The 27,826-nt window shown below is 46.8% G+C and overlaps 1 protein-coding gene across 12 annotated transcripts in view; it reads left to right on the top strand.

Annotated features, from left to right (window-relative positions):
* Nucleotides 1–27,826, top strand: part of LOC144477212 (uncharacterized) — a 541,837-nt gene that overhangs the window by 436,422 nt on the left and 77,589 nt on the right. For 7 of the 12 annotated variants that reach the window (XM_078194730.1, XM_078194738.1, XM_078194737.1 and 4 more), the window contains one exon: nt 1,768–3,133. The exons of 3 other annotated variants lie outside the window; for them this stretch is intronic. In XM_078194730.1, the coding sequence (XP_078050856.1) occupies nt 1,768–1,901 (134 nt within the window). In that variant the 3' untranslated portion in view covers nt 1,902–3,133. Of the gene's footprint in view, nt 1–1,767; nt 3,134–27,826 lie in introns of those variants that run through there. 2 more of the 12 variants (XM_078194741.1, XM_078194733.1) reach the window with 1 other exon arrangement.

Genomic DNA, 27,826 nt, shown 5'->3' with positions numbered 1-27,826 from the left:
TTCGAAACGAGGAGTTACGGTCGGGGGGGTGTGACTGACTTAGAGGGCACCGGTACATCCGCGAATAAACGTAAATCTCGCGACAGCGAGCCAACTATCCGCGTTACACAATGGTCGAAATTGAACCAGCCCGGGTGGACCGGTCGGGGTTGCTAGTCGAACTCGGAACGACTCTATTAACGATAGTCGGCGAGATTACCAGCGTACTTCCCAGCGATCCTTGTCCTGTCGGCTATAAATAGCGTGCGGTGGCATTCTCGGTCGGGGATGAGGGCCAGGGAAAAAGGATTCAAACGGCGAAACAACGACCGTGTCGTACAAACCTGTCGGGTCCTCGGGAGAACGCGGAGAAAAGGGATGGTCGAGGAGAGCCGGCGGAAAGATACGAAAGAGAAGAGGGGGGGAAGGAGGAGGGAAGTCTGCTGGGGGACGGCGGAGGGGTGGTTTAGGTAAGAGATAGGATTAGTTGTTAGCCGGGCGAGGCACGGAGGTCAGAGGCTGGGTATATCTAGATTAAGATGCGCCAGGGAAAGACGGCGGCGGGGTAGACAAAAGGGGGAGAAGATGGACAAAGAAGCAGAAAGGGAGCCAGTCGGTCCCCTTCCGAGCGGAGCTGACGGACGACGTCACGGGGACCTTGAATGTCTTTGGTAGTCCATGGGCCTCGATGATCTTGCCCGGCATTTCGTGGCGAGAGGGGTGCAAGAGGGGTACGCGAGGTGGTCAGAGGAGGGGGGGAGGGGGGGCAGAGGTGGGCCAGAGGGAGCAGGAGGTGAGCCAACAGGACAAGGACCGTGCCGCGTGACGTACGAGCGCAGGGACCACCCCTGGTGATCAAATCCCGCATCTTCCAGACGGTTTCACACAAAAATCATATTTATCGCGTTGCCTACCTGCGGCCAACGGCGTGTCACCCTGCTCCACCTTTATGGCGGCCCAAGAACCTCTCTCTCTCTCTCCTCTCTCTCACTGGCTCGCTCGCTCGCTCGCTAACTCTCTCTCTTCTCCTTCTTACTCTTTTAATCTTAGACTATCGCCCGCTTATGGCCGCGCCGGAGTAATTGCCTCGCAAGCCCGAATTTATTGCTAAGTAGAAACCCGCTCCCTGCTTAACCTCCTGAAGGGGGTATGAATGTATAATGATCTGAACTGATACCGAATTGCCCGCAGCGACGGCGGACGTGGGAATCCGCGACCCCTTTTTACCGATGTCTTCTCTGCCTTCGACTTTGTATCCGCGATTCCGCTTTATCGCGGTCTTATCTTCGCTGTTACCGAGTGTCGGGAGGCCCTCGGTTTTAGAATTGTTTTGCCTGGTTGGTACCGGCTGCCTCGAGCCCCGGTGCCATTTTGTTAGCCGTCCTAGTTGACCAAGAAAACATTCTACCTTGTTAATTTAATAATTATTGTGCTTTACAATATTTTAAAGCACCCACTTATAATGGTGCTTAATACTTTAAGGAAGTAATATTCCATCCCTTGTATTTCGAATCGATCGATGTGCGTACAAGTGCTTGAATATCAAGAATAAATACTAAATGTTTAATCGTAAATGCCGAACTATTTTTTAGAGAACAGAGAAATATTTAAACTAGTATAAGCAATTTTTAACATGTATTCTATTCCTCGATTTTAATTGTAGACAGTCTATAAACCATTTTAGAAGCACAAACACCCCCAGTACACAAGTGGGGAAATTAATTAAGTACTAATTTCGCCCCTCGAAGAACAATAAATTAAATAGAATGTTTCTCCACTTTTTCGCAGCCGAACGGTGTATAGCAGCGACAGTGTCGAAAAATACAATGGCCAGAGAGTCCCGGAAAGCGGCGGATCGAACGAATCGAAGTTTCCAAAGCCAGTCTAGACCGAGCCATAGGAAAAAGCCACCGGGAAGGTAATTCCAGCGGCGAGAGAAAAATAAAGACATCGAGCCTATTACGAGGAACTCCTGAAACAATAATCGATTGTTATTGACGCCGCTCGCTCCTTCACTCCCCCGCCCTTCTCGGATCAATAGGACAGGGAGGTGGAGGAGGCCCGGCTGCTGGTGGCCCGCCAACCGCGAAACGATGGTTACGTCATCGTTACTCCTTTTTATTTACAAGTTTCCCTACCCCCGCGACACGGTAATGGCGATAGATGTGTTGCGAGCGGAAGAGGGTCGGGGATAGACACCGGGCGGGGGAGGTTTGCTCCGCTAGAGCAGAAACGCGGGGGACGAACGCGGCCCGCCATTCCCATAACTCAAATCCGACTCAATTTTCTCCCGGGGAAGAAAGTTCGCCCGGGGCCAGGCCGGTGCCGCCACCAGTCGGCGATCGGTTTATTAACCCACATCTTTATCACCGATTATTGCGATACCCTAACGATCGTTCCCCGTCCGTGTGCTCCGTATAACCGAGAAAAATTCCTCCGCGCGACACAGTCGATTGTTACTTGTACGTGTGTCGGCCCGCGTTTTCGAGCTGCCCCGGTAATTCGAGGCTGTTGGAAAGATCGCTCGGGGTTGGAACTTTTCGATGCAGGGTTTGCGCGCGGAGTTCATTGCAGCTTTATTCCCGGATAGTTATCGACGTTTTCAAACCTCCGTGTACGCGAGACACTCTCTTACTGCGATTGTGTTTTACTTAAGAATTTTCTGTTGTATTTACGTTTTTATTATTGTAGTTCGATTTTATGTATTTTTAGTTGCATTTGACTTGTGATTTCTTAGATGTATTTTAATTTCTTAGATGTATTTTAGTTTAAGGATATTTGTTTGTACTTTATTTATGGATTTTATAGTTGTACTTTAATTTAAGAATTTTTCGTTGCACTGGATTTACGTTTCTCTAATTTTACTTTAATTTAAGAACTTTTATTTGTACTGAATTTATGGTTTTCTAGTTGTACGATAGTTTGAGAATTTTTTTCAATACTTGGTTATATTTTAATTAGCGAATGTGCGGGTGTAATGTAATACAAAAATGTATTATTTATATTTTAATTTATACATTATTAGTTGTACTTTAATTTAAGGATATTTAGTTATATTTATTTTAGGTATTATTGGTTTTATTTAATTTAACGAGGCTGCTTGTACATCCATGTAACAAAAAAATGAAATTAGAAATAAAATACTTCTCTCTGACGAACTCCTATAATTCCGCATTTTAAAAGCTTCTGTAAAGGATAACCATCGAGTCGCATAGTTCCGACTATAAGCTCGCAGACCAGACTATATCAGCAGTAGAAATTACCATCTAGAAGCAGAGTAGCAGACCGTCGGCGGCCGTCTGCGAGGAAAAAGATCAAATCATAAGGAATTCAAGAAATCGCGGCGTCGAACACGGGGTATCGCGTCTCTCACGAGGGGGGGATGAAATGAGAAATGCCAGCAATGCCGGGGGCCGCATTAAGAGGGCTATAGGGAACGGCGTCGTAATGAATTAAGGGAAATCAGAAATTGCTTTAAATAGCACCGTAAAAATAAAGTTTATTTAAAGAAGGGTAAAACGGGGGAAGACGTAGGGGCGGTCGAATCGGGAGACGGGAAAAGGGATGGAAAAACCGTGAGAGGACGAGAGGCGGGACGGAGGGCAACCGACTCGGAAGGGGTGCTAAGTCGACGGCGGAGCGTGTAGCACGGAAATTGCCGAGAAACGCGTATTAAAATTGCTGGATTTAGTAGGGAGATAAGCCGCGGCGGGGGCTACGAGCCGAACGAAAAGAAAAACTCTCTTTTACTTGCGCGAAGGCGTTACCGTCGCCTCTCCGTTCCCGTTACCCAAAGCTTAAAGCTTAGACTGCGCCATCATCCTCCACCGCCGCCGACTCTTACAACCCTTTGCGTTGCAACCCCCGCCTTAAACCTCCGTGCCACATTTAATTCACCTTTTTCTTCGGTTTTGGCTTTCGCGACGATTTCATGGATACCTTGGCCGGATTTCGTCAATTCGTTGAAACTGTTTCCTTGAGATCGAGACAAGAGGTTCTCTTGCTAAATCCATGGCAAATAAACCACAGCTTTGACACGAAATGTGTGGACACTGTTAGTTTAATTTTAAGCAGGTGAATTCCGAGAATTAACTCCAAAAATTTCCACTAAAACAAAATGGAAAATTTAATTAATGAAAGCGAATTAGATAGATGATATCTTGAGTAGTAATTAGTGAAATCAGTCTGGTGGAATATATTGTAATAAAAATAAATTTTGGGAACTAGCCAAAAATTAGTAACACTGTCCTGTAGTGTCTTGTTTCTTTAATTTCCCGGTATAGCATAGAAATGAAACCAAGTCTTCAAGAACCATTTTCTCCACTTCAATGGATTATGGGACCCCTCGATGATTCCACGAGTTTGAGATGGATGCCTCAAGAAATCTGGAACATAAAATATTTTATTGTTAATATAAGAACGGTAGTTAAAAATTGAAATTCGGCTTGCTATTAGTTCGTGGAGCTAAACTCTGCAAAAATAGCAAACTGTCGGGTCTTTTTCTATGTTTTTTCTTAGCTGACGAAAACAACAATCGAATGGGGTTATTCTCATGGATAAACGAGCAAGGCCCATGAGAACGCTCAAGGTTTCACATACATTATCTTTGCGTGAACCTCTATAGAATTGTTTTCTTTGAGTTTGGCCAACGGATTTGATTGCTACGGGAGGACCACTAGGAACGAACTGTCGCAGATAGGTAAGTGGCGGCCATTTTCGGATACTGCGAAACTCGAGAATCGTCAGTCGGGGACGACTTAATTGAATGAAACAGCTTAATAAACTGCGCCGCGATTCGAAGAAGCAATCGTGCTCGGCAAGACAGAGAATCCTTTAAAACTCGAACCTGCGGAATCGACATTCATCCATCCAATCGATCCCTCCGCCATAACTTTTTGCAATCTTTAATCACCACTCCGCCTGAAAGAGCAATAATGTCTCTATTCTCTCGACCCCGCGAGCGAAAGCGAATAAATTTCTCACCGCGACGATTAGCAATAAATCGGCTAATGGACCAGCCGGATTCCTCTTCGATTTCCATAGAATCATCAGCGAAAGTCTGACTCCGCATAAACAAGCATAATGTGGGTGCCGCCTAAAAAGCGATTTCTAAAACGCGGAAAGTGCCGCGTTTTTGACCGTTGCTTGTCCGTCGACAAACAGGTTTCTCGTGGCGACGGCGTCGGTTAATTGGGCCCGTCGGTCATTATATTGTTTTCCCGTCTTCGATGGAACAAGGAGGCCGAGCGTGGCGTCGTGTGCAGCTATACCGAAGCTCGTATAGCCTCATCGGAGGCAATAATCCGCCGGGGGAATCCCCCTTACGCCGTCGTGCCCACTCAAACGGTCGTAGACCGCGCTTTTATGTCGTCGTAAAAGCGCAGTAACAATTAATAAGTATCTCGTAAAAGCGATTGTCGTTGACACCTTTTTGAATGACAGGGGCGGGATGAGAGAAGACGGGCCGACAGGAGGGAACGGAGAGGGGCGTCGCGAGACGATGATCCGAGATGAACCGAGACGGCGGAACGTCGGCGAGCCTCTATCTTCGCCGGCCAACCGGCCGACGACGTAAACTAGGTGGCTCCGTGATTGGCCATAAATTACGTTTACGCTTTCAGTCGTTACTTTTAATCAGGCAGTTATGCCCACCGCTGTACCAGCTACCTATCAGGCCTCTTGACGTTTTAACGTCCCCTGTCTCGGGACCGGCGCTCGCCGACGCGACGCCCGCGACGCCGACGGCAAAACGGCAGTTCCATGGATTTTCGGTTAGCTCTGCTCGTCAATTTGTCGCCTTTGATCGCTTTCAGAATTAATCGCGTCACTGGGCTTTCGGATGCGGATGTCTAAGTGAGATTATCTACTGAGACGACTGAAAGGTATATGAAATTTATTTGAGATTCATTTCAATCTTCTTCTTCATTTCAATAAGCTAAATCTTTATTTTTTTTAGCTTGGTATTTTATTCGATGATATTGTAGACTTTTTCTTATGGGTAAGATAAATTGCACATTTTTATTCGGGTTCTTTAAAACGAAATATTTGTGCTTCATCGTGTCTACATTAAATGGAACAGCTTCGTTGAAATTTTTAGGTTTAAGAAATTGTATATAATCGAGGGAACTTTATATAATACCCAATAATAACTAGATTGCGAATTTTGTGCATTTACGAGAAAGTTAACACGAAATACAAAATAGAAGAACATAGTAAGAATAAAAGGACACGGTCATGCTGCTTTTAAATAATTAAAATTATTCAGAGAATAGATACATTTCTAGTCAACTCTCCATTTTTAAATTCATAAAGAAAATTTATATTTTACATAAAGTTCCACAATCTAATAATAAACAGATCCAAAATTTAGGGATAATCAGTCAACCCTCATCCAATAGCACTCCTATGTGGCCAAAATTCAAGCCGAATCTTTCCAAACACGAAAGGATTGTACTCGGCGTTTTCGATCGGTATTTTCGCGTAAATTGATTAGATTGCCGACATCGTCTGCGCCTATACAAGCCGGCAGGTATACGCCACCGGTTTCCGATGGGACTTGACGATGAACTCGTCGCCTCGTTTTTGCCGCGGATTATTCGACGAGCTCATTATTGCGATTTAATCGGGTATACCTGTCGGTGATTCCGGCTAACTTATGGCTTGTCGAAACACGGATCACGGTATAATTGACTCCTCGTGAAACATAACTGCTACTCCGTACACACCGGTCACGGGTTTCGGAACATTTACTGCCGTCATTGGCTGCCGTGTCGTAAATTTCACTCCTGGGGACGTGGGACTTCATTGTTCGAAGGTGCGCCGATAAACTTGAATCAGTTTGCTTGTTCCCTGCTATCCGCGATTATTCGCAACCTCCTTCATTGTATCCTATGTCATTGCGAAACATTTTGCTTTATTTGAGTTCTTTCGGATTAATATCAACTCCTTTTCTGTATTTTTTAATCAATTTTATAAGCGTGCGCTTTCGTTAGATTACTCAGGGTGGTAGTCGCTAATTTTCTGTCATGATTTTTATTTATTTTGCAATTATGTAGTTATTCAAGGTATGGATAAACGAGATTCTACTGTAATATTCTTGGTGGAATTAAATTTTCTCTCTTATTGCGACACTCAAAACTAATTTGACGAAATCCAGCGTCAACGAGAGAACCTACGAAATTTGTACATTCGCAAGTATTTCGATGCGTTATGATTTTCGTTCGAGGATCGTCCGAGCTCGCGAACCGTCGCGGAAAAAAATTAATCCCGTACGGCGCGTCTTCGGGGATGTTCCATGAATATTCGAGCATTTTCTCGGTCCGCCGGAGAAGCAGATTTAACGGAAGACAGAGTGAAACGTACGCGAGCCCGAACGGTACGCAACAAACACAATTCCTGGGTGGGCGTTGCGGCGTTTCACGGTTCGCAAAACGGCTCGGCGAGACAGGGAGTCGGAGAGAGACGGGGTGAGGGAGAGGCGGCGGAGGGAGAGAGAGCAGACTAGATAATAATGCGCGAACCGGATATAGGGAAACGGTAGCCGCAAAGCCACGGTCAGGTCCGCGTCGTTGCCTTAATTAAGTTACACGCCGCTCGCATTGTTCCCGGGGCGTATAAATGTCACTGCAAAAGAGGGGAGAATGATATTAATTAGTTTCAATACCGGGTTCTCTCGTTCGCGAAACCGCGCTACGGCTTCCTCTCGTATTTCTGCCCGCGAAATACGCTGCACAAGCCCGCCCTCTTCTTTCTTATAATTCCCAGGCAGAGGCGCGCGCGTACCCCACGGAAGAGCAAGAAGCGAAATTTCCGCGCGCGTTGTCTTCCCGGGCCGGGCGCGCCCCCGGCGACGGGCGCAGGTGGATCCCGCGGCGTGCGGATCGATTTTTCGAATATTTTCCAATTCCCGCGGACAACCGGCCTCGCTAAGCCACCCTCCTGCCGGGCACATAATTTTTAATTATTGTTAACGCCTTTAAATACGGCCCGCGGGAATCGCATTAAATATGGCCCGCGAAACGGCCCGCGGAAATTTCGAAATATTTACCGAGATAAGAACCGTGAACACCGCCGGCGAAATTCATGAGCCACCGATTAACGATACGCCCGCGAACGGAATGATTCCCGATGATTCGCGTTTTTATGCCGGGACAAATACGGTTATCGTGCCGCGCGCCCGGCCGCGATCTCCCGGCCGACGTCGCCGCACTTTTATTTCACGGAAAATTATACATTTATGCCGCGTCGCTTCACCGGGGGGATTCGTGCGCGAAATTGTTTATCGAATGGCACGATCGAACGTTGCTGCGCGAATTAATCATTTTGCGCGCGGTCCGCCGATTTTTTGGTACTTGGTTACAGCAAACTTTGTCTTTTAATCTGGTGATTTTAATTTGCAATTCTTGTTTGTACTCTGTTTTATGAAAGGAACATAAATTGGATGAAACATAGTCGGATTTTTCATTTGCTATTTTAATATGTTGTATTTGTTATTTTGTAGGATTTCAATATTTTTTAGTATTTAGTTATAATCATTGTAACTGTGATGACAAAAGATGTATTAGTATTTTTATTAGATATTTTAATTTATTTTGACCTTTCGCTAACGTCACCCCTGTTTCTCGTCAACCCCTCGTACAAAATGTCAGCGAGGACCATCAACAGTAGCTTAAATAAAATGTTAAGAAATATGAAACTTTCTTTTCTTGGAAAAATACAATTTCAAATATCTAAGCCTGTGAATTTTTAATATAAATATTTTCTATCATGTCTATATATTGAGAATATATATAAATTAACATGAAAGGTATTCAATTAGTTTTTGATTTGATATGCTGGGCTATTTTTATATTAAATTACCTTATCTCAAAATGGAATTGCTATGAAAGTAATTATTAATCTAGTAAAAGTATGAGACTATATTATCACATAGAGTGAAAGACATAGACTTACATTTGTGGTATATAACTAAGTGTATAATTCGATTATATAAATTATAGTTGGTACTGTGATTAGAGTAAATGGAGCAAAATCATAGGACATAATCAATGTCCTGTATAGAATGACCACAGTTGCACTTGGAAGCTCCAATTCCATTAATTCTACCCTGATGCAACGAAAATGGTATCGAGAGGGGAGATGGATGAACCAGCCCGAAAGAGACAGATAATTTCAGAATTAATTACTGACAGTAGCCGATCGACAGAAGCGGCGCTGGATGCCGACATTTCCGGGGTATAAATGAGGTGCGTATAGAGACAGAAGGGACGAGGCATCCTCGGGTGGCGCTAAGCCAGCTTTCTCCGTGGTGGAAAGCAGCGCAGGGGTTGGGAATACGTTGGAACGGGAGGACGGAGGGCAGAGCAATAGCCTTTACGACTCACCCATAGTATCAAACGATCTATCCGACCATTAAGATAGTCTCGAAACGATTCGGTAACCTTTGGGTCCGTGGAAAGCGATACGCTATCAAGTTGGTAGCCCGGTCGCGCGGCATTTCGTGAGCGTATAGGAAAGCCGCCCTTTTGCCTCTTGTCCTCCGTCCTTTCACCCACCGCCATTTTGTCTTCTTCCGCGCATACCGCGATGCCGATAGGATTACTTACTGCCTCTCTATCCTCGATGGAAGCCACCCTTATCTTTCTTCACCTGCCGATCCTATCGCGAGCTGGCCCCCCAACCCCTGCCAGACTTCGCTAGCAATTCGTCTACGCCGCGCTATAACCGTTATCCGCACCTTTGTCAGGCTTTTTGATAGTGTAAGAGTATTATAATGTTTACCGATTACAAGTGATCAAGTTGAAAGCAGTTTCAACCCCTAAGGCTTTTTTTTAGTTTCATTAGTAATCTTAGATTCGTCATGATTAGGATTTCTGAGATTTTTAATTCTAGAACGAGCACATGTTTTTTTAAAATAGAGGTTAGGAGATTTTTGTAATAATTTGTTCGTAATGAATGTTGATTCGAAATATCGAAGGAAGCAGTGCTATCGTGATAATAACGGCGCCATTTGGGGCCGAGACTCCATTGTGGAGAGAGCACTGGATTCTGCCATTGTTTCATTGCCATTGTTCCTGTCACCCTTATTCCCATTTGCTCATTGCCACCCCCCATAATATGGCTGCAAGACAAAGCCCAATTATGCGGAAAGCACACGGTCCCGCAAAAACAGTCGATTTCCTTGAATAATTCCGTCCACTGAATTCTTTAATCGTGTAACGCAATCTGGCCCAGCAATGTTTAACGAATAAATAATAAAACCGCAATTCCATGGCAACGGTTATCTTCCAGTTACTATGCACATCAAATGTTCTCCGTACACACACACACGATATTAATCGCGTGTATAAAATTTAACGAAGCCCCGCTGTTTAATTTACAGCCTGATAAAATATTTCAACGAAGCGAATGGCTTTCTCCGTGTGATTCACAGCTTAGCAAAATTGGCCTAGTTATTAACCGCGACGGAATTGCGAACAGCGCGCGGAGATAGGAGGAAAGAAAACCGCGGAAATTGATGCGATAGTTCTTGGTTACGAACGGTGCGGCATGATCGTCGTGATTTTAATTAAACGTTCGTACGTTTCTCGCTATCCAATTCGCGCGGACTTTGTTGCCTTGGCAAACGTTGATCAGGAGAATCATTGGAACTGCTATCAGATTGAGACTAATACGGTAGTAGATAATGGCAGTTTCGTGTACCCGGCCGCTGTCTTTGCCCATTACAGCGACCGTAAGGGTCTCAGCCGTGGAAATGTTTCCGCCGAAATAGAACCGCGTTTGTCACGGTTCTCCCACTTAATCGGCGGTTTCCTAGTTTTAACGAAACTCTCGTTTCGTTCAAATAAACGCAGGCGATTTCTTCACGGGTTTTTCTCAACTTCTTTTTAAACGATGACGTTTATCGAAAAAAGGGAGAAAAAGAAGTCTCTCAAAGCAGAAGCGATCGATTATTCTGTTCATGAATATTATCTGTCCACGAACTGTCCCTCTTCAGCCGAATAAAGTATGTGCTGGAATTTTCGCAAGAGGGTGACGTCGATGCCGAGGTTTCGCAATTTATTGCATCGTGGATAGGGTCGCCTACGGGATTGGATCGTAGTAAAATATACTCGTAGACGAAGAAATGTGGGATAAATGTTTGAGTCTTGAATTAAAGTCGCGGATCGAGTTTCAATTAAATCGGACACCCTGTATACTTCCACCTCGCTTTCCGTATCAGCGATCAGCGGCAATCAAGCCGTCACCACGTTGCTTGACAAGGGTAGATTGTCATCGCGGCTTCAGGATGACTGAATCTTACGTCTCGAGAATTTAATCTCCAAGGCGATCTGAACGAAAGCAACGTTCTGCGGGAATCGCTCAGCAAACTGGCAAGCCTTGCCACACGAAATCTGGAAAACGAATTGCACAAAGCTCAGGGCTATACCTTTCTCTAATTTATTAACAAGAATTATTAAAGGATGGCTTAAAGAGAATTAAAAGACAGGGGGTGGTTTCAGAAGCTTAGTTTGAACAAGATTTATAAATAGAAAGAAATGCGATAATCGATGAATAATGAATTAATAGTATATTAAAAAGATCGAATTAGGGGGTGGAAAAGACCTGCCAACTTAAAATCATTTCGAAACAATAATAGGCTGGTCTATTGTCGAAGTATCTGAGAAGGAGACGAGTCCGGCGACATTTCGATCGTCTCGGAAGGGTCATCCCCGTTCCAGGAACCTGAAATCCTTAAGGGGTGGAAGAGACACCTACGGCGCGGGCCCGGGTCGTCTTGATCAAGACCATTTAACGGGGCTCAGGAAAAACGCGCGATTCGAAACTAGAAACGGCCAGATAAAATATAAAACGCAATAAGGGTATTCGGTTAAGAGGCGGGCGGTAAAAAGACGTCGGGCTCCGGGTGGGCGCGCGGGGGTGGGTTGTCATGCATATACATCGAAGGGAATGGAGAGCGGCGTCATGCGCCGAGGAAGTGGGGACAGAGCTTGCGCGGCAGCATTCTCCGGAAGCCCCGTGTTTCACGTGGGGGGCCTCCCCTAGCGCGGGAAAACCGGCGCGGCGCGGGGGCGGGGATCGGGGGCCGGGGGGGCGAGATGGGTTCCGTGAGTTTCTAGGATGGTTTCGAAGCGGAGAAGGGGTGGAATGGAATGGAATGGAATGGAGTCGAGCGTAGTGGCCGTAGGGCGGCGAGGGGGTTGTCGAGGGGCCGAGGGGTCCGGAGATTGATAACGCAATTCCAAGACTGCCATTACCCCCGTCCACCAAACTCGCTCCGGCGCTTCTATCTTTTTTGCTTTTCTGTTTCCCTCTCGCTCGTCCCCAACCCCCTCCCTCCTTCTCCCACGCCATCCCCGTTCCCTCTCGTTCCGCCGTCGAGCGGGAACCGGCGAGTTTTAGAAATGTTAACTCCATAAATGCCACGCCGTTCCCTTCTACTTCTTCTTCTCCTCTTCCACCTCCACCTTCTTCCTCTTCTTCTTCTTCTTCTTTTCTTTCTTCGTCTTCTTATTCTTCGCTTTTTTTTCGCCTCGAAAGGTTCCAAGCTAAGGTGGACCCGCACGCAGTCCTCGCTCGCGAATAAAAAGGATTAGGGTGAGTGAAGCATCGCGCACGAACTCACCCCTTCGCGAGATCTAGGTTCGCTGGATGATCCAGAGGATCGAGCTTTTGTCGCGACAAACGTTTCCCGGTTGCACCGGCGCCGTTTGGTGTTCCGTAATTTACCCGGAATGGATCTTTTTCTTCCCTTCCGTTGCTCCCTCTCTCTCTCTCTCTCTCTTTCTCTCCGCTCTCCCCCGGTTTTAACGATCAGCCCGGCGGAATGGGTTTTATTCCGAGGCGAGGAGGTAATTTTTGCGTTCGCGCCGCTGGAACCGGGAAAAGGAAACGTTGAGGAACGAAGGTCGTTGGAAAAAGCCCGGCTGATCTTAATTCTAAAGACGAAAGGGGAATACCTGCGCAAGAGGTCGAGGAGTCGTGGAGATTGATAATCCAATTTCAAGACTCCCATTATCTCCGCCCACTAGCTCGCTCGCTTGCTCGCTCGCTCGCCCAGACCTTCCTTCCAGATCCTTCGAGGTTCCTTTCAGGATTTTCCTTGCTTTTGACTTTTTCCTTCTATAAGAGTTGATGAATTTTATGAATGGCCCTGCCCGTGCAACCGCCCTGGAAATGGAACCTTTGATCGAAGATTTCGCCGCGGAAAATTCACTAGTAAATCGGCCGGCTAAACGCTTCGCGCTCGATCTACCCGCGGCTAATGACGAAAATGCTAATTTGCGATGAGCCGAGATTCTAGATTCGTATTCCTCCTTGACAATCAAAATTTCATGTAACGACGCGTAAACAATGCATTTGATTTAACTGAAGAGCGTACTATTTTATTATAATAAAGAGAATCTGGTCTAAAAATTGTCTACTGTTTTTTGTGTTATTAAATGGTTCGCCAAATTATTCTACGATTAGATTAATATAAATAATTTTGTATTTAATGACAAGGTACAAAATAGGTGATTGGGATGCCAATAAATTGTTAATAAACGTTAATTAATTCTACAGTCTCGTTCAACCCCTTCGTTTACGCGTCTATCGACAGGCTGTCCATTATAAATACTTCAGAAGCTACGAAATAAGTATCTATTAACCCTTTACAACCTTATCCATATCAAAGTGGCATTTCTTTTCAATTATCTGACTTTCTCATACTATAATAACACAAAATCTTATCTCCAATGAAATATCACAAGACTATAATGATTTTCAAAATTTTCGTAAAACTTATCAAAAGATCCTTTCGATTCCGAAGGGTTGAAATTCTTCTTCGACTCTGAACGCCAAAAAATCGCGATAAATCGGTCCGCGGACGAAACGCGAGCCGAAAGACACCGACGACGGAACGTCGCTCGTCCGGCGATGAAATAAAAATATCGGGGCAGAATGATGCGGCGCACGAAAGCATGAGATTCGCGTTTTAAAAATTGCAAACAATTCTGCGACCGAGCGTTTCTCACCGGGAATGGTATTTCCTCGGGGTCGCTGGCTGGTTGCCGTCGGCGTCGGCGGCAGCAGGGCGGCGTTATCCTGGTGGAGGCCCCCACCAGGCCAGTATTTCCTCGGCAGGAAAGCGCCGCGTTTTCGCCTCGCTTCCCAAATCCCGCCAGGAAACTTTTCAGCTGCAGAACCGTGGGGCTCCCCGCGGGCGTAGGCGGGGCCCCCAAGGCAAAGAGGATACGAGGACACGGGGGCGAGCTTTCCGAAAAATACCATCGCGACGATAATTGTGCGCGCCGGAATGCCGGCGTAGATCATGTTTATTCGTTCCTCTACCCTCCCGCCCCCCCCCCCCCCCCTCTCCCCGCGGGGGTCGCCGCTATTTGTTTAAACCGGGAACGCCTTGACTGCGCGCGACCCCGGAAACTTATGCGAAGTCGGTTCCGCTTTGGAATTAAGCTTTCCGCGGGTTACACCGGCTTACCCGCGGTAAGAGAAAGAAATTGCTATTGGAGGACGGTGGAAACGAGCCAATGGAAGTAAGATTTAATGGACGCGGACTTCCGAAGATTTTTCGGATAAACTTCAAGTTTAATCTTTAGATATGATTTTAATCGAATATAATACGTAAGCGAGAAATCGATAACCGAACGATCGTCTTTATCGCGCACACGTTGTATCGATTATTTTTTATCGCACCTTCCATTTTTACTAAATCAATCAAAGGAATATCATTGGAGAAATGTTAGCTTTCGCTTTAATCATTCTTCATTAATCGTACAATTATACGACATTTATACAACAGCTTATAACCGTTCATTATTTTGTTCCCAGTTTAAGTTCACATAATTTATAAGTTTTTACAATTATATTTTTATACTTGCATGCAATTATATATTTTGTATCAAGCGTATACAAGGTAGTTGAATCCGTAAATAAATGGACTGGAACTGAATCCTTGTATTCAGAGAAAAGCTGTATAAACGCAAGTAGTTTCCGAGTGTCGGAGATCATCCTCTAAAGACAGTCGCGCGTGGACGAGAGGTCTCGAGAGTAATGAGAAGGGTAAAGCGGCGCGTTAGTGTTGACCGTAAAGGTAGAAACAGGCGTCGCGGGTCGGGTAAAAATCCGGGCGGAATGAATAAGTAGAGAAACGGGCAAGTTTACCGTGGAATGGCCGCGCATTGAGTAGAAGATAGGAAAGTGTTAATCCTGGCGAGCAACTTTGCCCCTGTAGGGGAACTTGCACGCTTATGCCGAGAGGATTTCCATCCAATAAATTTGGAGCTTTGTATAAGCTTTCCACGCTTGAGTTTAAATCCCGGCGTCGGTGCGGGCTTACGTGCCGGTGTGTAGAGATAGCCTATATATCTGTAAAGAGGGAAAACCCTCTTTCCCTCTGCTCAGCGCCAGACGATTTCAAAAAGACGTGCGAAAATTATTGAATACTTTCGGAAAGCTCGGGGGGCCGTTACAGTTCCGCGGCCGTTAGTCGTCGGTAAGCCGGTAAAAATATTAAATCGATACGCGCCGCGCACTTTTCCGCGACTCTTGCCGGCCATTACATATATATATATATAATATGTATTATATTAAACACAGTGGTTATCGTTTATGGCCGTTAAGCGCCTTTCAACCGGACATTTTATTCCCGCGAATTTGACGATGGTTCTCTCGAGGGGAACGGTCGCGAAAGGAACACGTCGCGAGATTATTAAGGAGGAAGGCGATTAGGATTGAAACGGAAATTAACAAACCGTCGTATAGTTTACCGAAACGCTATTAACCTCGGTTACTACAGTTTTATCCGACGGGGACACGCCGCAAGGTTTCCGTGGCTTTCCGAAATATCGTTTACATATTCTCAAAATGGCTACCGCCGCTCGCCAAGGGCGCACTAAGGGTTAATATGTATCCGAGGGGACGTTGCCGGAGTTCGTTTCTTCGTGTATTTCTTGTCTTTCCTCTCGACTTTCCTCGCCGGAGGCCCAAGATTATAAACTTTTTATATGAACTCGCGTGCCCTCCGCCCCTCGTGGTCATCTCCAACCCCACGTTCGCTTTAACCAAATTGCCCCTACGTGACAGATATAAAATATCATCCCCAGGTTTAATACCCCTTCCCCGTCTCGGCCTCCTCTCGAACCAATCTGGAATAATTCCTTTACCGTCCTTATTCGTGGTGCTCGCACATCTCTTGGACCCTTGAGAAACGCACCGGGATGAACAGAGCCCACAGAAAGGGTTGCAGGACTCCGAGAGAATTTTTAGTGCCCTCGAAAAGGGTTCTAGAAGCTTGAGAAGATTTTCAGAATGTTCAGATGGCTTCCAGACAAATTTTTAGAGACTGCAAATTATTTTTTGAACTTTTAGAAATACCTGCAGAACACCGAAAAAATTTTTAGGATATTCAACAAAGTTTTGGAAGCTACGGAAAGGGTTATAAAACTTTCAAAAAATATTGAGAGTAATAGAAACATTTTTATCTTCAAGGAAATATTTTTAGATCCTTCAGAAGGGATTGGAGGCCTTTTAAAAAATTCTCAGGACTTCTAATAAATTTTTATAACCTTGAGAATAATTGTAGTACATTCAGAAAGAGTTGCAAATTCTTAGGGACTGTGGAAAGCTTCCAGTACCTCGAATTAATTTTTTTGATATTCAGAAAAGGGTTCGGAGCCTCGAGAACATATTCAGGATCTTTAGAAAACATTCAGCATCTCGAGAAAAATTTCAAAGTCTTCAAAAGGTCTCTGGAACGAGGGTTAACCGTAATTCCGGCGATGCGCCGTTAAATGCTAAATAATCGACGCGAATATATCGACGATTACTCGATCCGCCGTCTGGATCAAGTAGAGAGCAAGCTCTACGGATCGAACGGGTCGGTCATCGAATTTTAGTCTAACACGAGTTTCATTCTCGGGGGAGCATCCCAGACGGCGGGACATTAGAAAAGGTTCGGAATGAAAGGGCGCGCTGGATCGGCGCTACCACGTAGGTACGTATGTAAACAAGGGATCGAATATAGACGAGGAAACAGTGCGCCGGAGCCCGGGTGGTGTGCCCGGGAACGAATTCCCATGCGGGAGTAAGATATTGGTTTTCATCCGGCTCGTTTCAGCGCTCGTAACGTTTGATAAAAATGCGTGTTACGCGTTCCAGGCCAGACCCGGCTCGGACCGGAAAGGGCGCCCAGGGAATCGTACGCGAAGAGATCACGAGAATTCTCCCCCTGGCTGGTCCCTCTTCAGGTATTTGCTTATAAGAGGGTGACGGCCAGGTCTGGCCCTATAAATACCTATACGCGATGATATCGCCACCACCGGCAGATTTTTCAGATACCGCGCGACGAAAATGCTCTCGCACCCCCCGTCGCCATCTACCTCCGATGAACAGTTACTTTGCATGCGTGCCGATAGCGAGAAGCTTCTCCGACCGGAAAAATTCAATTTTCTATTGGTCATTCCGTCCTCCAAATTTTTCCCGTACCTCAAAATAAAATATTTCCAGAGGATCCGCCAGGATCATCCGAGGAGTCCCGAGGCGTCTCCATACCAAAAAACGACGCGATTTTATATACGGCATATTTTATATTCATAGAAATGACACATAGGAAATGAACCCGACACGTCCAAGCAAATGTCTCCATAGAGATTGTTTCGATAGAATAAATAATTCATTATTCTATAACATATTTGTCAATTAATTCTTCATACATTGAAGATATTTGATTTATATATTTTTTAAATATTTCCTAAAGGTTACACGATAAAAATACGTATATTTAAATATACAATGTAAAAAGAATGCTCCACTTGTTATTTATCTGCTCTGTTCGGTTACTTATTTCCCAATTATATTTTTACATATCTTAAACATTACTCAGAAAGCTCTGCATCCATTCCAACTACTTTATCGTCAGTTTTAAATTGAGAAAAAAAATTCAATGAATTAAAAAGGCGCACAAAATGCCAGCGAAGTAAATTTAGACGCGATCCAATCAGCGGAGACTTTATCCCCGAGAGCAGTTAACATTCCCGGTTGTGTTTTACGGGCACGACAGGAACGTGTTTCCACGGTTGCACAACAAATGAAACACGTCGGCCGATCTTAAACGGAATCTCGGTCGGTTAAATCAGCGAATCAGATTTCCGCGGCAGACTTTCACCTTTATCCGCCGCGAACATTATTGCGAGCAGTCAGCGAGGAATAAGTTCTGTCGCTTACGATCCGTTTCCCTCATTTTCTCTGGAAAGAACCGCTTCCGTAATGGCCGCGCGAGATTCAGGGCGTAATAATCTAGACGGCAGACGGAAGCCATTTTGGTGCGCATACTGATGTGCCGCGGCCGATCATTACCCTGTTCCTTATTGTAAATATGGTCGATGAACGCCGGGGATTTTCGTGTCGTGCATCCTCTCGCCCCGTTTCGCCACGGCTCTTGGCTTTTACAATACGTCCAGGCGGACGATTATGTCTCATTCGTTTTAAAAATGCTCGCGCACGAGCCCGAGAGCGCCATGATTATCTTGCACAAATTAAAGCTGCGAAAGAAGTTTGAGACCCTACATCTTTACCTAACATTTGTAAAATTAGTTTGCTTGGTCTAACGTTCTCTGTTCTAGAATTTGTTATAAATTGATGGATTACTATACATTAGATTGACTGCACGCGATCTAAACTTCGCGATATAAAATGTTTATGAAAACTTGAAACCCTGACGGTACTAAAAGAAGATCTAGGGAGATAAATTCGTGCCAGGTATACATTTGCAATAGCGTTGTTCAGAATGACTGTGATATACAATTTTAATCCGTTGCTCTGTCAAAACTGGCAAAGGTAGTGCGGATAGAATCGCGCTTAGAAGCCAGGAAAGAATTATAGCAAACAGAAACAGCACGAGAATAGTACAGAATAGAATGATCGTATTTCAGGAGGGAAATAAAAAGAACCCAGTAGTTTTATTGTGTCGATAATAACGCTACGAGGCTTATACTACGTAAATCCGGGAACGCGAGCGATAAATACCTGGACTGGCGCGATAAACAAGCGGAGGACGTGCAAAAATTGCCGCAAACAAGCGGCTGGGCGTGCCTTATGCAAATATTTCGCAAACAAGGCAGCAGATGCGAACATCCATCGCGGTTTGATAGTTAGTTGGCCGTAACGGCCGCAACAGGACGGCGCGGCCGCGCGCGAGATGCGGCGGGACGTGGACATGAGACATTAATCCGTTCCGCAGAAGAAAAATAGGGGCCCGTTTTATTAAATTAAGATTAACGCGGCGAGCCGTTGCCGTTGGCTCACGTGTTCCACGGAGTTTCTCTCTCACGGCGTGGATTTTAATGAGCGCAGGGGCGATCGGGACCGAAGGCGTCCCCTAATGAGTCGATTTTATAGTCCCCGATTCTAGTCGGCGGAAAACAGGACCAATTAATTCCCGCGGCCGGCATCTTTTATCCGGATTTATCGCGGCAACCCGGAGCCCTCGCGACGTACGAACTTCTGCGGTCGGATTATCAGCCGGTCGTAAAAGCAATTTATTCGAATTCGCGATTTATTCGCGACGAAAACCCCTTTCGCCGGTTAACCCTGTCCGCGGCGTTTAATCGGTTCCACCGGGATTCGTTGTTTTCTGAAGCGCGGCCGCCCCGCCGTTCTTAAATTGACGAACTCCGCTTAATTGCGGGCCCGATCGATCCGGCGAGCCTAACGATCGACGCCGAGCCGATTAGCCCCGCTGATTTATCCCCGTTTAATTGATACTGGCGAAGATTACGCCGCGCTGGATAGGGGGGAGGGGGGGAGCGGAGGCGCGGGCGAGCGGGGAATCGTGGATTTCGGTGGAATATCAAATTTCCCGTTTCGAGCGTAACCCGGTTGCAACAAGCGGCAATGATAGCCGAAGCCGGAGAGCGCAGGGGGAGGGGGGGGATCACGAACAGCCTCTTGGTCTAAGCGGGCTGGATCGGGCTGCGGCAGAAGGTGGATGGGGATACGGCCCGATAAACACCGCATTACTCCACTGGAAGAGCATTTCTCGCGCCAACATACGGCCTACGAACGTAAGCTCGGTCACCTATCGGCCCGCTCGATCTAGATTAGGACACTTAGCCGTAACAAATTTGAATCTGATTACTTCGAACGAGATTGGACGGACTTTGCCCCGGAACAAACAACCTACCCTCCTCCGACACTCGTTGCCAACGCGATTTTCCATTGTCCCGCGGGATTTACCTACCGATGAATATATTTTTGTTCACAACGTTCATCTATTTTTCATATTTGTATCTTTGCTGATACCTGAATGTATTTCGCAGTATTATATATCTTGAACAGAAAGAATTACATTTATAGCACCTCCTCTTACATGGATCCAAAATGACCCCTCCTGACGGAGACCTTGAACCTTCTGCCACATCAAGTGTCCTAGGGTTGGGAGCGCGCAGATTTCGCTCACTTTATGAAGTTTTCCCCTAGCTAAACGAGTCGGAGGTAGAAATTAAAGAATGCGGGATCGATTCAGTTTCTTTTTCTTGCGAAAACGACTCTGTCGTTCGTGGCACGATTATGAAAAGAATTAGGAACTGCATCAATAAACTAGATCCCAAAAGAGTACGAAACAGTTCCGTATTAGCTCTTGAGAGATTAAATAATTTTTCCGGTTGGTTGAAATTCGAGTATCGAACTGCAGGTTCATTCGGCAATTTTTCCGGACGGGGGCAGGAGGGAGGGAGGGATCGGAATCACCGAGGAGCCCCCGGAACGCTGCTTATCGTCCTATGTAATTGTAACGATAATAGCCGGGGCGATAGAACGGAGAGAATTATCAAAATGCCCGAGCAGAGGGGAACGATGAATCTTCTGTTCGCGGACTGATCAGTCGTACCGGATCGAAGTGCTCGCATCCCACAAATCCAGGCCGGCCCCTCCATATGCATATTTTCACAATATCGCACGGTCCCGTGTTGCCTCAGGATAGGTACACGTAGATCCCTCATAAGGGAGATATCGTTTCCGAATCAAATGACCCATTCCGTTTTAGTGGCGCCATTTAACCGACATCTATGCGCCTCTGGCCATCCGACACGGGGCAACGTTACACGACAAACATAGAAAGTCTCGCCAACGGGCTTTCGGCCATCCCTCGATAATACTCGCGCGTCCCGGCCAAACCGCTCCTACCCGCACCCCGCCTCCCGCTCTCTCTATCTCTCTCACCCACGGCTAGAGCAATTAACAGTTCTCTCGTTGATCATCTCGCCATTTGTTTCAGATTTTATCGGCGCCGCGTTGTTCGCTCGTTGATTGCGACTGTTGTCGCGCCGATCCGCGCAACTTCGAAATTTCACACGACCCTTAAACCATCGACACGCGTTCCGCGTTATTGTTTCGCGATTTGTGACGTTTTTACGAAGACAACCAGCGCACGTCAGCGCCGGACCGTGGACGTCGAGGATTCGTCGCAACCATGAAGCTACCAGGTTTTTTTATTGTAGACGAAAATTACAATTTGGCGATATTTATTACGAGAGGAAATTCGCGAGAAAAATCTTAAAGCAACCGTATTTATTTCATAAAATTAGTCAGATACGAATGTCTCGGTCAAATGGATTTTAATCGTGAATAATTAATTTATTATAAACGGAATAAAAGCAATTAGAAATTAATACATCGATAACTCGGAGCAAAATTAAACGGAGCTGTTTAACGCATAATAGTCGAAACGATTCCTGAGGAACGATCTACTGTAAGATTTAGATTTTCTGCGGAAGATCGTTCCAGTTTCCGCGAGATACTACGCCCGGCGGTCGGACAATGAGTAAAGCTGGCAGAAATAATTATCGGGTCAGGCGTAAAGCGGTGTGACCCGTGGACACCGGGGAAGTTTCTGGTCGGCTCCATTACAGGCGTCGAACTTCGCGAATAGTTGGACGTTTTAAGGAACGCCGGGGATCGGGCAAGTTGCCGGGCGAATTCTCTCGACCTTCCCGGGCGCGCCCTTCGCACTAACTTAGCATTCCCTGCTTAGAAAATAAGAGGAGGTCGACCGACGGCTGTGTAACAGCATCTGGGACCACATCCAACGCCTCCGGACGAGATCGTCCGGGGGGCAAATCGGCGGGGGGTGAAACACGTGTTCGATGTTCCGGGTGGAGCGCCGGTGGGTGGCTGGGCAGAAAAATAACGCAGGGCGAGGGCACCGGATGTAGTAGGTAAGACGTCGTTACGCGCATCCGGCGCGTCCTACAGAATCCGAATCCGAAGTTACCAAGTCGAACCCGACGGCGAGCCATTCGGAGTTCTCGCCGTGTTTATACGAATGGCTACGAGGACACCTTATAAAAAGTCTAAATCATCCCTCCCCCGCAGGCGCGCTCGCCACCCGGCTCCCAGGATCGCGAGGATATTAATGGCGTTTCGTCGGCCGTGGGAGTCTCATTTATTCCGGCGAGCGAATCCGCGGCGGCAACGGCGAGACCCGGGCGAAGACCAGCCGCCTTTCCAATCTGGCAACCGACCAAATTGGAAAGCGCGCAGTTGCGAAGTTTTCCCTCCCGCCCGGTAGACTTGGCCCGACTTCGAACCGAGCCAGGAATATGTATTACGGCAAAGTAATCCAATCCCGGTGAATGTTACCGTGGCTTCCATTGATTCATCGAACAATCTGCGAGAGAGCGCTTAGAGTACTTCCCCGGGCCGAGGAATTAGATGATATTCGGCTATCCGCGGGACCCCCTCGCGTCCTCCTCGCGCAGAAAAACACGAGCGGAGTCGTCGGGCGTTAACGTCTCGGTGTTACCAGAATTAAACGAGTCGCTCGTGCGAATAAAAATCCTCGGAACTTTCGGGGATAAAGGCGGTCTGCTCGTCTCTCACGATACTCGGGCCACGGCGAGACTGCGAAAGATGGAAGACCGGTGCACCGAACGGATATTTCTGTCGCCCAGGACGCGGTGCTCGCGTCCGGCGGCGCGCACTCTGCCGGAAGATTCACCGTCGCGGAAATATCAAGCAGAAATCACGCGGGCTCGCCTAAATCTCTGAGATAGCGTCGGCAAACACCGAAGGCAAGCCCCGATTCTGCTGAGTCCGCGTAAAGCGGCGATTTCTCGCGCGGTACCCGGCTTGATATAGTGGACGATCGGAGTGCATTCGAGCCGGTGGCCGTACAGTGGGCCAAGGTGATCGATCAGGATCGCCGGGATCGGTTTTTGGCGTGTCCGTGGAACGGAATTCGCCGCGATCGACGCATAGGTTACAGGCTGGCGGTGATCCAAATTGAAAAATACATTCACGAGGTTTTCTTTGCCCTTCTGGGGCGGCGGCTAGGGGTCTGGGGCAAAGGGAGCCGAATGATATAATGGATCGTGGAAAATGCGGGTTGAAAGTTAGGGGTTCAAGGGGCTGTCTCACTCTCTCTCTCTCTCTCTCTCTCTCTTCTTCACTCTTTCTGTTCCTCGTTCCCTCTCGCTCTCTTTCTCTCCGGGCATAGGGGCGGCGTGCGCCGGGTGGGGGTGGATTTATAATGAAAGCCGTGGAGTTGGACTTGGATTTGTGAGGGTACTACAGCCCTCCCAGCCCGGCCAAAGAGGCAGCCACCCATCCAAAGAGGCAGTGATCCACGGTGAACCAGCCGGAGAGAGAACTGGGCAGGGATACCCGACAAGGAATCCAATCGCCACGTGATCTGTATAATAGCCGTGCTAAACCTTCCTACCCTTCCAGCGCCCACTCCACCCCGTCGCGATATCCCATGGGTGGAATTGCAAATAACAAACGTCCGCCTATCACCGGCGACGATCCCCGAGCCCGGCTAGCCCGTGTCGGCCAAGAGTTGCCAAAACCCGCGAACGAACTGCTCGACGTGTGGTTTTGCATGCGCGAGCCGAACGAGAGAGAACCGGCCGTGAAACGGAGCCATAAATCCGTACAAGTTAGCCGGTGCGGCTGCAACCACGAGATGGCTACGGCTTAATTAACCTACGACGCGAGGCACTAGACCGGAAGCGGTTTAATGAGGTTGCACGGGATCGGCCGGCACGCACGTGAAATTTTGAAATGGCAAATTAGCTGAGAAACTGTTTCGCGCGAGCAGCCAGATCGTTCCGAGAGATTTGACGCGCCGCTGCTACGCCGAGGATCATGGACCGCGTTAATTGCCGGCCGCTGCAAATCGGATGCGATCGGTGACGAATCCATCGCATGGAAATCGAGGACTACCGTGGTCGACGTTGTTGGGGGTGATTCCTCAATGGTAGCTGACTTTGGTGCCTCCACTGACTCGACTCACACCCTTAACGCTGCTAAAAAGGTTTCGGATAACGCTTCAATGTAATTCTGACAGTATCAAACTGGTTGATTTGATGATCTGTTCAAATACTCAAAGTCAGAAAACATGTTTTAGATTTCTCAGTAATCTCTGCCCCCTGGCAAATAAGCCCCGCCCTCTGAAGTGTTGACCCCGCCCATATAAGCAGTTCGCAGCTCTCAGGAGCAACTTTCAATTCTCAGGAGCGATTCTCAGAAGATAGTAAGAAAAAAGTCACTTCAAATGACCCCAAGAATCCCTTATTTCCGGAATTACAATAATTTTGATACACTCTGTATATTTAGTCTTTTCGTAGTCATAAAGCAACACGCAACAATAATTTTTGCTCAGTAAATAATTAATATTTTAATATCCTCTACCTCGGCTATAATTTAATTTAAATTTAGCATAATTTATTTACATACACAAGCAGGTTCTTTCACAATGTGAAAGAAATCAAGGGACGGTGTCAAGTCTTTCGGTGCAGCGGGAAGCGCATAGCGGGCAGGTAATCAGGTCTTGAAAATCCGACTAGTATCGGTGAACAAAGATTAGAGGCTCGGATCGTGGCTCGAGGATATCTCTGGCGTTGGAGGACACGAGGAATTAAGTTGACGTCCGCGTGGACGAGGAGGAGGATTAGTCGCGACGCGTTATAACGTAAGCGTTGATGAGAGGAAGGTACATTCGTGACCGAGACTAGGATGTGCTCCAGCAGTCCCTCAGTGGCTCGTTAAGGCATTTGCATTTCATTTCGTCCCTCCCCGGCCGCCCCTCGCCCCCCTCGCCACCACGAAGCTTCCACGGCAGCTCCCTCTTTTCCCGTATAAATATTAATGCAACATCCTCCTCTCTCGGGGGGTTTTTGTTCCTCTTCTGTCCTGAAGAGCGGCGCCCTCCTTCTACCGAGTACTTTGAATGCTGATGCGCTAGCCTCCGCGTCCTCCTCCTCCTCTCTCTCTCTCTCTCTCTCTCTCAATCTCTCTCTCTCTTTCTCTCTCGATTCTTACCGGCGGAATACTCGCGCACACGAGCCACGTTCTTTTAATGAATTACGATTCACGAATATTTCCCGGTCCCGAAAAATATAGCGGTACAGCTTCACGGTTTGTTTACCGTTCGGTTGTTTCGGATCGAGGGAAATGGCGGGTGAAGTCAGCTTCGATGGCCCTGAAACGGCCGTTAGTCTCCGCGACTGCCGCCGCTCGATGCGCGCGACATAATTGCGACCATTGCTTACTGTACCGTTTTCTTTACGGAACGACTCCCGGAAAATGGTCCGGGACTCTGAAAAATTTTTACGACGCTGTTTTGGACTAGAAACGAGGCCGCCGGGCCGCATTAATTGCGACAACGCCGCTGCAGAAATTGAAACTTGGCTGACTGACGGAAACTGCTAATACCCTGTGACCGAAGGTGCACGATCTTCGTCTCGATTCTTTTTCGAAATATTCTCCCTTTATTTCTTAAGTTTGTCAATCTGGTGTGGGATAAATGAAGTGAAGAAAGATAAAAGAGGACTCCTCTCATCAGGTTTCTTTGTATAGAACAATTGGAGATAGCATCGTCGAGTCTGACTCGTGAATTTTAGTAATTTTCAATAGGAGATAATAATTATTTCTGTAGAAAATAATGTAATATAATTCGATAATCCTGGTTTATTAATACTCGCCTGGTCCAACTAAGGAAATTAAAATCGATAATATATTTAATTTATTATTGATTCTAGAGTATTTGAGAAAGTGTGAAAATTGTATAGCAATTCGCTATAGTATCCTAAACCAGCATACCTATCGAAAGAATCAGTTCGTAAGCGAGTCGACAATTAATGTCCGAGAGGAATCCATAAAAGAAAGCATCACGCAATGTTGCTTGTAAAGAAAGCAATGCAGCGTATCTTCGCGGAAGACATGCCGAGCCCGCGTACCAAGGAGACTGCGGGGATGAGAACAGCAATTAAAATGTGCGGAACGCGTCTTCCCTTAAATCCAAGCCGAGCCGGTATTAGAATGCGAGGACAGGTCGGGGTGTTCCGTATTTTCACGTTCGGATTTCCGCGTCCCTCGCGAATTTCTTTTGAGGTACGTGACGGGGTAGGAGAAGCGGCGAAGGAGAAAACGAGAAAGAGCCAGGACCAACACCCCCGCGCGCGCGCGCGTGCACACGTACACACACGCGCGCTTCGGCGACCGGCAGAAGGGAGACCACGGTTTGTGGAAGTACGGAGACAGTAAATATATACGGAATAGCCGGGGGTAGGTATATGCAGGGCGGTAACGTGGTAAGATGGGCCTCTGCATTGCCGGCATGATTGCCTCTATGGCACATCGAGGCAATCCCCGCGGCTACGTGCCCGACATACATCCGCTTCCATCTTACTTCCTTTTTCTTCTTCCCCCTTTTTCCAGACCGCCGAGCTACCCGCCGTACCCTCCCCGCAACACCCCGCCCCGGGCTCCTTTCTATCCCGCGGTTTTCGCCGCCACCAGCATCTTAGATATGCAAGCGTCGCCCATGCTGCCGGGAATCGCATACTTAAATGGCCGACAACGCTCAGCCGTCCTTGCATTATAATTCATTTGCCTCGCTCGACGGCAGAAAAATTGGTAACGATCGCGCTCGATAATCTGTAGCAAAATTGTCTCCGTTTTCAAACTCGCGTTCCCCGGCATCGTTTTTGGAACCGAGCCGTTCATCCTTGCACCGTGTGACCGAGCCTGTCCATTAAATTGGTAAATTACGGACACCGTAAATCCCTGGGACGATTTAATATTTTTCTTCTTTTTAAAAATGTCTGCGCGAGAAGTAAAGATTCTTCACGTAAAGTTTACAGTTAATGTACTGAAATATGCGAAAAAGAGATTGAGGAGGAATAAGAAATTGGAGCAAACGAGCGAGAAGTAAAAATACTGGAGTTGTTTAAAAAAAAATGGTTGTAAAGTCGGTGATTTAATATATGATCTGCAAGAGCGAGTTAAACGTCTGTAATAAATCCGAAACCGTGTAAAATGTACGAATACTTTTTGGAGTGATTAATATAGCCTGTTTCGCTACGAATAAAAACAACATACATTTTAATCGAGCATCGTGGTCAAAGAAATTATATAAACTTAAAAATCTCTATTTCTCCATCAAGTTTTCCGTTTTCTCCGTCGAATCTCTCCCGGCGAATCCTTTCCAGAAGCTGGAATCGCATTGTGCATCGTGCATCGGGACAATTTACACCGTCGAATAATCTGATCTAGAAGAAAGGAGAGTTTAGAGGCGTTCCCCGAATACATTCTCACGAATTCGCCGGTGAAAATAGCTCGCTCACGTATCCCTGGTAGATACCGTTAAGGTGGCCGAATGGATGGCACCTTAAATTAGCATTAGGCGACGTATCCGTAGTTACGATCGGGTAATTTACCTTCCGCGGCCATTGCATGCCACCTACGTCACCAACTAGTAAGCCGAGAAGACTGGTGGGATTCGTTTTCCCTTTGCAATGAAGATCTAGGTGGCCGAGGCATTTAGGTTGCCGCGCTAACCTTGCCGTCT

The sequence above is a fragment of the Augochlora pura genome, chromosome 11, assembly GCF_028453695.1.
Source record: "Augochlora pura isolate Apur16 chromosome 11, APUR_v2.2.1, whole genome shotgun sequence".
Taxonomy (NCBI): Eukaryota; Metazoa; Arthropoda; class Insecta; order Hymenoptera; family Halictidae; genus Augochlora; species Augochlora pura.
Note: the sequence above shows the minus strand (reverse complement) of the source record. Positions and strands in the feature narration are given on the sequence as shown.